Genomic DNA, 16164 nt, shown 5'->3' with positions numbered 1-16164 from the left:
TGACCAATATTGAGCAGCAGGTGCAGTTCACTTTCTGTGGCACGAGCGCTTGGGCGTGACACTCGAACTATTGTAACCCACACCAGGCAGCTTGTCAGCGCTGTATCTGGTGTGAGCGTCTGTTCTGATCCTGGAGCAGCGCTGGTTATAATGATGCAGCGGCAGCACATCGCTAAGACAATGAACGGAGCAGAAAACATGAATCGATTATGTTATGTCTCTGCCTCGATACATAGTCTCTCACTTCCGCAAGACAGACGGCTGTCCTGACCGCAGCCTCTCAACCACGGCTTCCCTGCTCTGTTGCGCCCCGCCCACATTCAGTATCTCATTATTATGACTTAGTATCTCAATTATGAGATACTATCTCATAATAATGAGATACTAAGTCATAATAATGAGATACTAAGTCATAATAATGAGATAGTAAGTCATAATAATGAGATACTAAGTCATAATAATGAGATAGTAAGTCATAATAATGAGATACTAAGTCATAATAATGAGATAGTAAGTCATAATAATGAGATAGTAAGTCATAATAATGAGATACTAAGTCATAATAATGAGATACTAAGTCATGATAATGAGATACTAAGTCATGATAATGAGATACTAAGTCATGATAATGAGATACTAAGTCATAATAATGAGATACTAAGTCATGATAATGAGATACTAAGTCATGATAATGAGATACTAAGTCATGATAATGAGATACAGATTTTTATTTTCTTCATCACAGTGGCGGAAATGGGCTTCCATAAAAAAACGACTCTGTCTGTCCGAGTTTTATTTTTGTTTCAAACTAAATCAAGGATTATAAAATGTCACTCGGACCCTCTGCGCCACTGGTTAGTAGCGATCTACACATATTTGTACAATGGCAGGGTCCAACCTCAGGGGGGCAGCAACGGGCCTCGCTGCGTCCAGTGTGCGGAACAAAGAAGAAGCCAAAGGGAACGCCCTTAATGCGGCGCTCGTGAAACTGCAAGTAGCCCACGGTAACGGAGTTGCTGTCTAACCGCTGTGCTATCAAGATCCGCTGGGTGGGTGCGTTCGCGATCACTGTAGACATGGCTAACAGTTGTCTGTGGACTGTGGGCCTGCTGCTGGCGCTGCTGCTGCCAACGGAAGGTAAGACTTTGTCCCCGTCTCGCACTCGCATGCTCTGCGCTGCTTTTGTGCCACACTTTGATTCGAGGCCGGGTAGCGGTCCATCGGCCTGGAGACACATGTCCCTGAAATATACACTACTCGCGATTCATTACACATTCACTCTGAATGAGGATCCCTTCACGGACCTCTCACACATCCACGTGTTATCGATCGTATTATTATTAGCCTTCTTATATATTCAGATATTGCGGTTCCATTTGAACCTGATGTTAGACACCCCGTTAGAGTGATGGAGATGCAGATTTTTAAATGAATTATTCTATATATTATTATTATAGTAGTATTATAATATACAATAATATTAGTTATGCGTTAGTTTCAGGGGGGTACAGTTATTTTAAATATCACAGTTATTAGAGACCATACTGATGTGACACCACCCAGTGACCGTTTTGTCTGTCTGACAACGATGTCACCGCCTCTCAGTGGTGATGAATATGGGAAGTTACTCACTGAAAGGTAAGTATTGAATGAAAAGAATGAAATAAACATGTCTGAAGATCATTGTGATGTTCCCCCTACATCAAGGGCCATCTGACATTTTACTGTATTCTGTGTATTCCATGTATGTTTTGCTTATTTATTTTATAAGTACTTGACTAGAACTAGATATGTGGAAAACGTTTATAAATGCAGGGTAATGGATGAGCTTGTAGACAAGCAGACTTTTTCACAGGAGACTGAAGCTCCTGCCACAGGCGAACTATTGCATTTTCATTAACTTAAGTGGTTGACTATGCTTGTCTGCACCTTAAAAGAGCTTAGCATGTAGCATGGCCCCCCCCTCCGCTGCTTCGCATGCCACTCCCTCGAACGCTTGCATCATTTGGGATGGTAATGCCGGTGGTCTCTGGGGTACGTAGTATCTCCAAGGGGATAAAAGAAGTGTTAAAACCGAACCTCATGCTGGCAGAAATTATAAAAAAAAAAAAAAAATCCTAATTTCTCCCTGATTGTCTCATTTGCTGTTGTAGGTCATAAAGAGGCACCAATATTAAAATGAGACCGTTTCATAACCAGTTACAAACTCCTTGTATAGAGGCTTTAAAAACTGTTTAAAAATGTTCATGTGCATAAGTGTCCTAAATCCCACGTTGTCTGCAGCTTTGAACAACACCATATTCACATGTATTTACACTGTCATACACAGTGGCACTGTCATGTTTTCAACAAGTCACCCGTATGGACACTTTATGTACAGATGTGTGTAATTACAATAAGATTCAAGAGTTTATTGTCATGTGCACACCAATCACATTTAGCAGTCGCAAAAAATAAGAATAAAAATAAATATAGAATAGAATAACAGATTGGAGGAGTTTAAAAGTCTTATGGCCTGGGGGATGAAACTGGCTCTGAGCCTGGTGGTGCGGGCCCGGATGCTGCGGTACCGTCGGCCAGATGGCAGCAGGCAGAACAGTTTATGGCTGGGGTGATAGTGGTCTTGAATAATCATTAGGTACAGGATGTTGGCAAATTAAGTGTTTCTCTCGGTCACAAACACTGACTTCAGAGTCATTGACACTTCTCACCACCGGTTTCTTATGTCTGACCCGTAGACCGTGTTTAATAAGTGGATGTAGCTTCCAGCTCCAAAAGATGGAGCCTATGCGTAAGTGCTGAAAAGTGTAATACAAAGGATATCCGGCAGGGGCTGGCCCCAAAAGAATACATTTCAATACATTTTTCCCATAAGTATTTATGGTCTCATTTGCTAAATTCACCCCTTCTTATCAGTGGTCTGGTGGTCCTTCTGAAAAAAATATCGTTTATGATTAGATATTAGAGCTCAAAGTGTGGTAGTTTTGGGGTGTCCGTTTGATTGACACAGTCTCACGGACGATTGACAGGCAGCAGAGCAAAACTGGAGCTTTATTTACATTGCGTTCACTCATTTGTTTTATATTTATCATTATTCTTTCATTATTTATTTGTCGCTGGTTGTTTTTTACACCGACAGGTTTTCTGTTAGTTCTTTCAATTAGTTTATGTTCACTGTGATAATCACACGTTCTTCGATAACAACAGAGGAGCTGATAAAAAGTTAGTACGGTGAGTAAACTTTTCTTAACGTTTTACAGTTTTTATCTTCATTTTCTACTATCTACTAGCTAGCTAGTTAGCTGATAGTTTTTGCAATGCCGGGTGGACCTGTCCCCTCAGGGCTGCTAAGCTGTGTTAACTAGATGTTAAGGTTAAATCGATATAAATGTAAATTTAGCCAACATTATGATGACGATGTCTGTTTTGTTTCTGCCACATGTGACTGTATAAACGATGAGAGCTGCATTATTGCGAGTTATTAAAAGTCCATGAGGACATCATTATAGTTCTGTTTAACATAATGTTTAGGTAACGTCCTTTATGCAGTTAAACAGTAGCATTAACTTTCTGTGTTTTGTCCTAGTTCTTTTAAATACCTACTGTGTCTTTAAGGTTAACCATGTGAAAAAAGTTTTGTGTAGGTCTATGAAGCTATGTAGTGCAGCTGTCAGATTATACTGACTGCGTAGGAATAAAATCAGACAGTGAGTTTTCTACATTAGATCCAGGTGTATGATTCATCCTGGGCTGGATGTCTGATTTCTGGGTCTTTATATCTACCCCAATCTGATTTTATGTGCTAATGTCTGGTGGTTATCTACTAATTAATTGATAGTTTTTCTATTTTACTATGCGCTCATGCTTTTCTATGTTTTTTATCCGCCATCAATCCACCAGAAGCTGACAGGCTGAAGTAATGGTTGATGATGATGATGTGAAACAACTGGACCTCATCCATCACATCCAATCTGTGCAGTTCACACTTTGAGGAGCAGGTCTTCACACACAAGAAGGTTCGCAGATATCAGCTAATTACACTATAAATTCAATAATTGTATTATGCAATGTATAGAATATTTTTTATGCAGGAGTTTGTTCATGTAATACTTTAAGTTCATACACACTCAAGTAAAGCAGGCATTCGTGTATCTCTCCTGATAGCTGGGTTTGTGATTCTTTCTAATCCATCATGTCTTAAGTGTTTGTATTTTACTTTCATTTGAAAGGTACTGAATGGCTGTTGTCAATAGAAGGAAGACCTCATGTATGAAGTGATTGTGGTGCCATTCGTCAGGATGCTGAGGCCGGATAACAACATCCTTACCACCTCCAGTTCAGCTTCCTCTGATGAGATGACAGACTAACAGAACTTTGTATATCATTCTCTGTATTCACAGGTACAGTTTATTTGCCTTTTACTTAATTTCTTCGGTTTTTAGAGTTGGTAGTAACATTTTCAAAACATACAACATTTGAAAACTATATATATATATATATATATATATATATAGGCTAGGCCCAAAGTGTTTTTACAATATTTGTATGTAAATAAAGCTTTGACTTAACACGTACCTCGTTGACGTTTGTTTTCTCTACAACATATAACATCAAGCATCACATGAATGTATGTATATTCTTCAGTATCTGCAGTGATTTTGGTATAGGCTTACTAATAATTGATATTAATAAATTAATTATTAGTAATAATAACTGTATTATTATTATTATTGTGTGGGAGGGATTTACTCAAGTGTGTATTATAATGTCCCAGGGTGATAAAGAGCAACAGATCTACCAGCTGATCACGACTGACTTTTTCATTTCAAAGATCTCACCAAAACCTGGCAAAAACCTCTGGAATATTTTTAATTTATTTAAGCCACACCTGCTGGATACTCATACATGGTGAAACCTCATCCACCATCAAGTTATAAAAACCAGTCTGCTATCCATTCAGTCTTCCCCCGTCATTTGAATCCCTTTCATTTCAACTGTCTGGTCCTAAACCTCTGGTTGTAGCTGTCCCCCCAAGCCCAACCCTGCATTCCCTTTAGAACTATCAACATTTCTAACACAGCTCTCTGCCATATCACCATCTCTGTTACTCCTGGGCGACTTTAACATCCACGTTGACTCCACAGACTGCTAAACAGCAACAGAACTTCTGGAAATCCTGTCATTTTTCAACATCACTCAACACATAGATTTCCCTACCCACAGTAGAAGCCTCAACCAACTGTCTAGCATCAACCTCACCATTTCTGACCACCTTGCCATCATCTTCCAAATAGACATTCCTACCCCCCTTGAAAAGCAGAAACGCACCATTACTTTACGAAACCTCAAGTTCAACCACAACATCTCAGACTTCACTCTCATGCAGAACATCTCTCCCACCAACCCGGTCAACTTTTATAACACCACACTCTCATCCTGCCTGGACTAGCTAGCCCCCCATTTAAACCAGATCTGTCTCCCTCACCCACTAAGCCCCCTGGTTCACTGACAAGCTGAATCAGCTGAAATCCAAGGGACGTCAGCTAGAGCTGCTCGTCAGGAGAACAGGTCTCATGGTTCACGCAGAGACATAAAGAACACCGACATCTTTACAAAACACCCTCAACACTACCCGCTCTGCATTTTACTCAGTAGTAATCTAGTCTGGCTGTGACAATCCAAGAACATTTTTCTCCACCATCAACAAACTCCTCAAACCCATAGACAACCTCTCTCAGTCCTTCACCATTGACATATGCAATGAATTTATACATTTCTTGAACCTGACCCCCCCAAGCAGACAGATCACACCCTCTCATCCTTCACTGAAACCATCTTCATCTGACCTATCCTCAGTGGTAGCCAGTATGAAGTCTTCTACCAGCGCCTTGGACCTATTCCCCTCCACCCTCATCGAAGGATGTCTTCCCACACTCACCACCAAAACCGTAAACTCCTCCCTGTCCTCTGGTTACATCCCCTCCAACATAAAGTTTGCCGCAGTCACCCCCATACTCAAAAAACCTGGACTTGACCCCGAAACTTTCTAAAATTCAGCTGCAATAAATCAGAAATCTTAAACATTGGCCCAGACTCCCTTACCTGCCCCACTCTGGAATTCAAACTCAATATTGATGGCTCCATCGTCACCCCCTCCACCCAAATCCGCAACCTTGGAGTCATCCTCGACCCCACCCTCTCATTCCTGCCCCATGTCAACCATATCACCAAAACAGCCTTCTTCCACCCCCGTGCTTGCCTCCGACCCTCACTGTCACCTACTGCTGCAGAAACACTCATTCACGCATTTGTAACGTCCAGACTCGACTACTGCAACAGTATACTCTTTGGTGCCACAAACAAAGTCCTTCACAAACTCCAGTATGTACAGAACTCTGTCGTCCGCCCACTTACCAGTACCCGCTCAACTGATCAAACCACCCCAGTCCTCCATGACCTCCACTGGCTCCCGGTAAAATACGGGATAAACTTCAAGATTCTGCTCATCACTCAGTACCAACCGAATTACGTCGATACTACCAGGTACAGATTCATGTTAAATCAATCTGTGCCAAATTTCTGTACCTGTGAGGGCGTCTGGGTGTGAGAATATGTATTTGTGAGTGAGAGTGAAATAGAGATTATATGTTAAATAAAGAGAGAGAGAGAGCAAGACCATGTGATTCACCCCTGGACCTTGATCAAGCCAAGCTCATTTCTGATTAGTGCAGAGTCACAGCAATGTTCAGTCAATGGCGCAGACACCCAGGGAGAAAAATTACAGGCTGTGTCAGCAATTTACGGCCCCTTCTCTGTGTCTCTATCATTTCTCCATACATTGACCAACTTTATAAATTGTGTTGCTTTTACCCAGTCAAAGCCTGTGTGGCACCGTTACTTTTTCTTCAACTTCTGGGACTCTCATACAGAAGCCTCACAATTCTTTCATAGTAAGCAATCGCTTATAGTGATGAATTTATGCTCGGGACAAACGGATTTTGTCGCGACTTCGTCTTGCAGCCTTCAGGGCCAGGGTTCGAGACCTAATTAAGATGCGTCACCAATAACCTATCCATAATATAATCATATATTTAAAACAACATAGATATAAGTTGTTGCTTCTCTTGACACTATTGAGCTGCTTTCAGACTGGACGCCGCAGATCCTCCGTATATTCTCTGAAGGAAGGAACACATTACATGGCATTTAGCGACCCAAGGACAATTCGGCTCTGGAGGAGGTGCATGTGTGAACACAAATGTCCGAGTGAGACGTTCCACAGCGTCTTATCCGCCTGACCTGCTCAAAATGGTTCTCACAAATACAAATACATGCACACACACTCTGTGTCTTTTTTAAAACAATACAATCACACTGTTGTCTGACTTCCAGTGAGTTGCAGCTCTGTCACAGTTAAAAACAAAGGATGTGGCAGGCACATTGCTTTTATTCTAGCACTCACGTATGTGCAGTCTCGTCTTCTAATAAGTTTTCAAACCGTTTGGTTTGTTATGAATGTCGGATGACATTCATAACAAACCAAACGGTATTTGTGTTACAGAATGCTTGTCATACTAGGTTCTCACACCAAGCACTTATGAAAAATATGTTTTATATGTTAGCTTCAGCATATCTGCCTCCTTTGTCCTTCTCTTCTGTCCTCTCTGGTCCTTAGTACTTTCTCAGGGTTCTTTTGACCTGGCTGATGCTCTGGATAGTGACAGTGACAGTAAATCATGTAAGTACAATTGAACACCACTCTCTTGTTCACATTATCCTTTTTGTGTCTAAATAGAGGTCATGACACTCTTAGGTTCGCCTCGTAACTTTTCTCTAACAAAGTGAGCTCAGTGTAGTTAGAAAAAAACACCCTGCACACACACCAGGTGATTCAACTTTTTTTGAAGGAGCTCTCAGGAGTATGTTTGATTGGTAGTTCGGTTTCCTCACATTCTGTATCATCTCAATTCACAAAGAAAATGAACTGAGTTTTAGAAAGAACAATTGATGTAAAAGCACACATTTGATGCCTCTGGTTCATTTGAATGCTACTGTTCCTGAAACAGTGATCTTAATCATTTAAATGAGTTTGTCTACCTGACTGTTAACTTATAGTGAATTGCGGTATTGAAAATAAAAACTGAACATTCACTTTGTTTTACACAAATGAAGAGAGACTGACTCAGTGACACGATAAAACAATAAATCTGTAACATTTAGTCTATATTCATTTGTATCAGAGTTACTTAATCATTATGTGCCTCACAAATCAGTCCACACTCATCCTGTTACTGGTGGTTTTTTAGATAATATGGAAATAATGGAAACCAATGGAGAAAATCCTAATTTTCACATGAATGACACTAGATAAAATAATTCTCTTTAAGACATAATTATTTCTTACTTTCACCACAGCAACGACCCCTGCACCAAAACCAGCTGTACCTGCAGGAGGAGGTAAGCACCACACAGCAGCTGACACAATGCCATGTAGGTTTTACACCAAACACCAAAAGATTTTCTTCGGTTTTAGGAACACTGGAGCAGTAGTTTTTGGGCAGAATGTGTGAAAACACTGTGCTCCAGTTTTGGATTCACCTAACCAGTCTGTTACTATTAAACAATTAATTATTTGTGTTGATTTGACACTTTTCATCTGCAACATTTTCCTGAATTTTGTATTTTTAACCCTGTCTATGATTTATAGTCAAATCTACATGTGCTTAACATTTTACAGTAACATGAAGAGAGTTGGTTGACAATCTAAATATTTATATCATTATTCTCTGGTGTCATTGTTCTCTGCAGAGTTTGATTTGGAGGATTTCTTCAAAGTCAGTGGCACCACCACCACCAAAGCCCCACCCAGGGTTGTACCTAAGGGTACCAAGGCCCCAGTCAAGCCTAGACCCAAGCCAGGTGAGAGGGAACCCTCCCCTGCCCATGCATGTGCCGGTGTACGTAAGAAGGCATGCGCATCAGGAACTGGTTGAGGCAGATGGGCACCCGCTTTGAGTCTGGTTGTGCTGGAGGTTTCTCCCCGTTACAGGGGAGTTTCTTGTCATCAAAGTTGCTAATGCTTGCCTGCTGTGGGAACTGGTCTCCATCTTACTATGTAAAGTGCCTTGAAATAGTCTGTCGAGATTTGGCTCTATACAAATACAATTTAATTGAATAGAAATATAATACACCTTGCAAGTTAGTTACTATGCTAATTTTAAGATACAACTTAAAATCAGAGCATGTATAACTTTAGTAACTGACACTGTGGTGAATAGATTTTTCTAACCCTAACCCTACATTTTTTTGACACATGACGTCACATTTCAAGCCTTAGTGCTCAATACAGATATTTTTTCTAGATCCAATTGTTTTATAAAACGGTTCACATTATCTTGTAGTATTTGGCCAGTATCAGACTCAGAATATGAACTGGTCATGGTGATAACGTGACTCGTATGCACAGAAGAACAACAAGACGTGACACACAGCACGCTGTGTACGATAGTAAACAAGGAGAAGAAGTTGGTAATAAACATGGAGGCCACAGATGTGAGGGTTTATGGTTACGTTTTTCTCTTAATATGCTTTCAAACACAGACCGGTTAGGATACGACCACTCAAGTTTTTGCTTGCACAGACATGTCACCCCAAATACTTGAGAGGTCTGAAACCTCACTGTCCCTCCACTGAATACCTCCATCACAGCTGTCTTCCATGTTTGTTTTCCCAGGGTGACTGGCGCCCGCCCCTTCACCTGTGCAAAATTATGAAGAATGTCGATGTAGAGTGTCATAAAAGTTGCATTGCAATTCCGATACGGGTCAAATTTCAAAAAATCTGATCTGTATCTTATTTAGAACCACATATGAAAGTGCTCCAAATCTGATTTAAAAAGATCAGAATCCATGTGATTTGTGCACACTGTCATTAAACAATCAGATCTGGGTCACATGGGGGAAAAATCTGATTCAGGCCACTTGGGCCTGCTGTGTGAACGTAGTGTTAATCCCCTGATTGTGCCTTTATTTTACAATAACATTGATCTTTGACTGATCTTCACAGCTAATGATGACCTAAACCTGGCGGATGCCTTGAACCCCAACAATGACATTGGTGGCAAGGAGAAAAACAAGGGGCAGGGAGGTGGGTAGGAGTCCTTTTTTTCTCTTGCCTAATTCTTGTTCTGGATTTCTTACATGCCACCCAAGCCTCTGTTTAACTTCTCCAACTCCAACAATTATTCAAAGATATTTTTTGCAGTTTTAAGACAGCTTTAGTGGTTTACGTTTGTCCTAAGTGGAGCCACAGGATTTATTATGTGTAGGTGCAGTGACCATTCAGGAAACCTGATGTAGAAACAGGTCAGTATATGAATAGACACGTGATGTCTATCCAAATCATTTGATACATACAAAAATTATGGAACCCCCACACAGCACTATGAACTGAAAACACAAGAGAGCAGCTTCACTATCTTAGACTCAACAAGAGGTGACACCACAGTGATTTCATTCTTAATTGTCAGTGCACTGATTATGTATTGTATCTCCTCTCTCAGATAGATTTTCTGACAGTGATCTGGCTGATGTGGGTAAAGATGACACGTACAAGCCTGACAAAGGCAAAGGTAAAGTCTGGATTTAACTACTGGTGTTACAGAAGAGAACAACACTTAACAGTTGAAACAGATGTGAACATCTACTCTTACCGTTTCCACAGGTGGATTCTCAGGAGGTGACGGTGATCTGATTAACCAGCATGATGACAATCGTGGTGGGTTTTCTCTGTCTGCTCATTCATGAATGTGTGACTGTCTGAGCTTACTGTACAACTGTGTGTGCATGTGTGTGTGTGTGTGTGTGTGTGTGTGTGTGTGTGCGTGTGTTTGTGTGTTTGTGTTTCCAGAGACCACAGCTGAGGTGGGCACCATTGCAGGGATTGTCAGTGCAGTTGCCATGGCACTGGTGGGAGCAATAACCAGTTACATCTCCTATCAGAAGAAGAAGCTGTGCTTCAGTATGCAACGTAAGGCATTACATTACAGTTCATAACACTCTCTGAGGACATTGTTGTCACCAGTGTGTGACTACATTGCTTTTACACCTACAGCTCAAATGGTAATACTAAATCTATACTATATTATATTTATAACTATAGTTATATTTATGTACGTTATATTTATATATACTATATTGTTAGATCGTTATGTGGACCACTTATATGATCTACAGCTTCAGTAGGACCAAAATATATGGACACAGTGATCAGCTATAATTAAGTTAGTTCTTAGTAGCTACCTTCAATCAATCAATAACAACTGATCAGAAGAGTGTGAATTGTTTATGAACATAATTATGAACCCACAAAGAAGAAAAAAACGAACTCTACTCTTCCCTGCAGCTCCACTAGCATTTTTAGCCTCTTTAAGCTTATTGTTTTGCTTTTTGTCCTTTTTTTTACTCCACACAATAGAAATGCGATAGAAAACATTGTGAGCTGCTGGGAGAGGTGTCAGGTGAGGAAAAATGAGCAGTTCAGTTTGGAGCTGTGTAAAGTCAACCAATTCTGAAGAAATCTTGGCCAATCAGATGGAGCCCTGCTGCCATAGATAATTAATTAAAGATATTCAGATCGTTGACAGGTTTTTCCATCAGAGAATCATTGTCGGAAGAAGAGTCACCTCCTCCGACTAAATTCTGCTGTGGAAACTTCTACTGATCACATTCTTGCCGAGACAGATTCATCACTATGAGCAGTTGATTATATCAAATAGTTGGGGGCACTGCGGCCTGGCTGTGCGCCTTCTCCTGGCTGTGGAGCTGTACGTGTTCTCTGCATCCGTAGCCAGGGACAGTTAGTTATTGCAAGTCATATCGTCAGCACTGTATCAGTATAGCAGAGCACACTATATGCTGATCTGTGCACCTCTCTTCTAACAGAGAGCCTGAACACTGACATGGTGAAGGCTGAGAACCCTGAGGCTGTGGTGGCTACAGAACCACAAGGTAAACAAACACAAACACACACACACTGTACAGCCTTTTCTCTTATCTATTACTGTAATGGCCCTGAATATAAAACATGTGTTAATGGATGATACAGAAAATGTTTCTTTAATGGTGGAGCTGCCATCACTTGATATCTCCAGTGTCAGAGGGAGAAACACAGGCCAAGTTTACACTGTTTTGTTACAGTGTTGTGTTACTCTGTGGTATGGTGGTCTGTTAAAGACTAAACATTGTTTGTGAGTCTATGTCTGAAATGTGGAATAGAGAGATGCAGGTTAACAGAGCTGTTAGACTGAGCTGTAAATCAGTGCTCAGTGCTGGTCTCAGGTCTGATAGACCACTGCATGGGTGATGAAAAAGCAGGAGACTTTGGTCTGTCATGTTCTAGAACATACTAACAACAACAAACTAACTTAACAAACTAAATTTAAACATATATTATACACAAAAACTAAAATTAAGGGAACACTTAAATCACACATCAGATCTTGATGAACGAATTATTCAAGTTGAAAGTCTTTGCTGATGTACATTGCATAATTTGTTGAGAACAAAATGACGTAACAACGGTCAATGGAAACCAAAATCATCAACCCATTAAGGGCTGGATTCAAACCACACCGAAAGTCAAAGTAAAAAATTGAAATCACAGGCTGATCCAACTTGCGTGAATTTCATCACGACCACTCATAATGAGACTCAGTAGTGTGTATGGCCCCTGCGTGCCTGTGTGTAATGCCGACATTGTCGGGGCATGCTCCTGATGAGTCGGCGGATGGTGTCCTGGGGGATCTCCTCCCAGACCTGCATCAGGGCATCAATGAGCTCCTGGACAGTCTGTGGTGGTACTTGGTGGGGTCGGATACACCGATACATAACGTCCCATTGGTGCTCAATTGGATGTAGGTCAGGGGAACGTTAGGTCCACTCAATGGCATCAACGTCTTTGTCATCCAGGAACTGCCTACACACTCTGGCCACATGAGGCCGGGTGTTGTCCTGCACCAGGAGGAACTCAGGGCCCGCTGCACCAGCGTAAGGTCTTACATTCGCTCTGAGGATTTCTTCCCAGTACCTAACAGCAGTCAGGGTACCTTTTGGCTATGACATGGAGGTCTGTGCAACCCTCCAAGGATATGCCTCCCCAGACCATCACTCACCCACCGCAAAACGGGCAAGCTGGATGATGTTACATGCAGCATAACATTCACCACTGCGTCTCCAGAATCTTTGACACCAGTCACATGTGCTCAGTCCCACTAGAGGATGTCGGGCCCTAATGCCACCCTCATGGAGTCTGTTTCTGACAGTTTGGTCTGAAACATGAACACCAGTAGCCTGCTGGAGGTCATTTTTAGGCCTTTGGCAGTGCTCCTCCTATTCCTCTTCTCCCAAAGGAGCAGATACCCGTCCTGCTGCTGGGTTGATGCCCTTCGACAGCCCTGTCCAGCTCCCCTTGTGTAACAGTTGGTATCTCCTCCGTGCTCTTGAGGCTGTGCTAAGAGACACAGCAAATCTTCTTGTGACCACACGTATGGATGTGCCATCCTGGAGGTGCTGGACTACCTGTGCATACTACCATTGGGCTACTGGTACCAGTAGTGACAAGGACACTAGCAGAAGGATAAGGATAGAGCAATTGTCTGTGGCCACCACATGTTAAACCATTCCCTTTTCGGGGGGTTGTCTTGCTTTTGTCTCTCCGTTGTGCCCGTTGTCACTTTCATTTGCACCAAAGCAAGTGAAATTGATTCACAGTCACGTGTGCTTCCTAAATGGACAGATTGATATTCCTACGGTTTAACTGACTTGGTGTTATACAGCGACAATTAAGTGTTCCCTTAATTTTTTGAACATAACATTAACTAACCAGCTTGCTGTCACCTGGCAGGTCTAATTTATTTTACAGTGAACAAACTAGTTACACAAACACAATGTGTGAACCAAATACTCATGTGTTATTCATATTTTTACTTGAGAATTTGTACTACATGTTTTCCACATTTAATTTGTGATTTTTACATTTTACTAACTTCTTAGCTCATTGTTTTATTATCATATTTGTTATATGTGATCTCAATGCACCAACAAGAATCTGATAGATCAAAAATATGATGATGGACAGTGTCAAAAAGGTTGCTGGACTTTGTCTTGAACCAGTCCTTCTTTCATTTTCTTTGTCTCCAGCTACACTTTGGTCAAATTGCTCACATTCCTAAAAAATAAATACACATCCCATCTAATAATTATTTACAAATTCATTGGATTTTACTGATGCAAACATGTTTGAAATCATTCAATCACGAATTTATCCTAATTTGTATCCAGTACACACTTTCTTAATTGTGCAATGATTTGAATCAGTGAAACCCTGTCCTGCTCTAGGTGGCTGAATGCAATAATGGATTGTATGTTGCATTAATGTTTTATTAGTGATTTATGATTTATATATAATTTTTTTTGTATTCTCCTTGTGCCTGTTGGTTTTATTGCTTTGGTGTCATATATGTATTTCCCAACCTGTCACTTACTGGTTTCAGACCAACTTGCCAAAGCATGCAGAAAAATAGGCTGGTTGTTCATTGTTTTTTTTATTGTACATTGGTCTAACAAACAAAATGAAAAAAATTGACTTCACTTCTCATGCCACCTGCAGGTGCAGTCTAGTGTATCTTTTGAAATGGCTGATAGAGATTTTATTTTGTCTCTGTAGTCCAACAGACTCTCCTGGAGCCGTCCAATGCTGAGCCTCCCACTGAAGAAAATGCTGTCTGAACACATTCACAAGGTCACCCACATACATTACCCCTCCACAAATCCCCCCACCTAAACCATGCACACACTCCCAAACAGAACCTTTCCAAATGTGTGTGTATTTAGTAATTTATTGCTTACTATTTGAACACATCCAACAACACATCCAACTGGTTTGCTTTTTTTTTAAAAGCATTTCCCCTTTTGACACATAACTGATTATTTGTGACAAATCATATATCTTACTTTTGTTGATGGAAACCATGTGAAGTAGAATAACACTTCCGAGAATCCTGTCTGTGCTCAGTTAAAGGGATAGTTCACTGAAAAATGTATATTCACTCATCATCTACTAAGTCGATGGAGGGATGGGTGAAGTGTTTGAGACCACAAAACACTTTTGGAGTCTCAGGGGTAAACAGTGTTGCAGGCAAATCTAATACAATTGAAGTAACTGGCGACCGATTCTTCAAACGTAAAAAAAACTACAGAAAAAAAACAACTAAAATGCCTCAATAGTGCTCCTGTGGTGTCATTCAAGTGTCCGTAAGCCCCCACATTCAAATTCAACTCTAAATGGCATAATTTACACCATACATACATTTTTTTGTGAACTATCCTTTTTAAGTAAGAACATTTAACTGTAGCAACTAATTATGGAATCACTTGGGAAATGTTGATAAAATGTATAAATGGCCAGTTAGCAGATAATGTATCAACACATTGTCAGTAATAATCATGCAATAATGACACAAATTTCAGTTATTCCTACAAAATGTGACATTTCATGTGATTTATTACTTGTTCACTTTACTGTGTTATTATGAAGTCATAACCAGTGATTATAATACTATTTGTTAAGTAGATGATCAGGGTTTCTGAAGTTAAACATTTGATAAATGTATTGCTTTTTAATGGGCTTCGATATGAGCTCCTTCTCCAGTAGTGGGCAAGGTACATATTTATAGACCTGAAGTAACTGCGGGGAACCTCTGTTGCGTGGACTGACAGTTACATCATTAGTCGTTTCACGCTGCTTATGTTATAATGTACAGAGTTGCATCTTTTTGGAGTGGGAAAAAAGGCATCTATACTTTACTTTCTAATCATAACCTGTGACCTTTTTATACTGTAAATAGCCTGCCGCTTTTTCAACTGGCCTTTAACAACGATGAAGGTAGCTAAGGAGAAGTTTCATTTTTCAAGGTGCTAATGGTAAAATAATTCTGATAAGAACAGTGAGTGGTTGACAGGGAATTGACAAGAGTCAAATCAACACTTGGGAGGATACAATTAAGCTTGCTATATCAGTTGTGCTCTGGTTTGAGTTTAATAGTGCACAGCATTTTTTTTTCTTCCTCCCTCTGAATTTGAAAGGAGTCTGACCCATCACAATACT

At 40.6% G+C, this 16164-nt stretch overlaps 1 protein-coding gene across 2 annotated transcripts; it reads left to right on the top strand.

Annotated features, from left to right (window-relative positions):
* Positions 1 to 925: 925 nt before the first annotated feature.
* cd99l2 (CD99 molecule-like 2) lies at positions 926 to 15792 on the top strand. 2 transcript variants are annotated; one of them, XM_034569271.1, is made up of 10 exons: positions 926 to 1137; positions 7676 to 7738; positions 8416 to 8457; positions 8809 to 8919; positions 10066 to 10146; positions 10562 to 10630; positions 10723 to 10776; positions 10909 to 11028; positions 11943 to 12008; positions 14725 to 15792. In XM_034569271.1, the coding sequence occupies exons 1-10, from the start codon at positions 1077 to 1079 to the stop codon at positions 14784 to 14786; spliced, it is 729 nt and encodes a 242-aa protein (XP_034425162.1). In that variant the 5' UTR covers positions 926 to 1076; the 3' UTR covers positions 14787 to 15792. The 2 variants fall into 2 exon arrangements, with proteins under 2 accessions (XP_034425162.1, XP_034425161.1); XM_034569270.1 differs by having other exon boundaries at positions 958 to 1137; positions 10066 to 10149.
* The last annotated feature ends 372 nt before the right edge of the window (positions 15793 to 16164 follow it).

The sequence above is a fragment of the Hippoglossus hippoglossus genome, chromosome 18, assembly GCF_009819705.1.
Source record: "Hippoglossus hippoglossus isolate fHipHip1 chromosome 18, fHipHip1.pri, whole genome shotgun sequence".
Lineage (NCBI taxonomy): Eukaryota > Metazoa > Chordata > Actinopteri > Pleuronectiformes > Pleuronectidae > Hippoglossus > Hippoglossus hippoglossus.
Note: the sequence above shows the minus strand (reverse complement) of the source record. Positions and strands in the feature narration are given on the sequence as shown.

Coding starts and splice junctions, on each gene's coding strand:
- cd99l2 (XM_034569270.1), top strand. CDS start 1,077: ATGGCTAACAGTTGTCTGTGGACTGTGGGCCTGCTGCTGGCGCTGCTG. Junction 10,777..10,908: donor CCAGCATGATGACAATCGTG/GTGGGTTTTCTC, acceptor TTGTGTTTCCAG/AGACCACAGCTGAGGTGGGC. Junction 12,009..14,724: donor GGTGGCTACAGAACCACAAG/GTAAACAAACAC, acceptor TTGTCTCTGTAG/TCCAACAGACTCTCCTGGAG.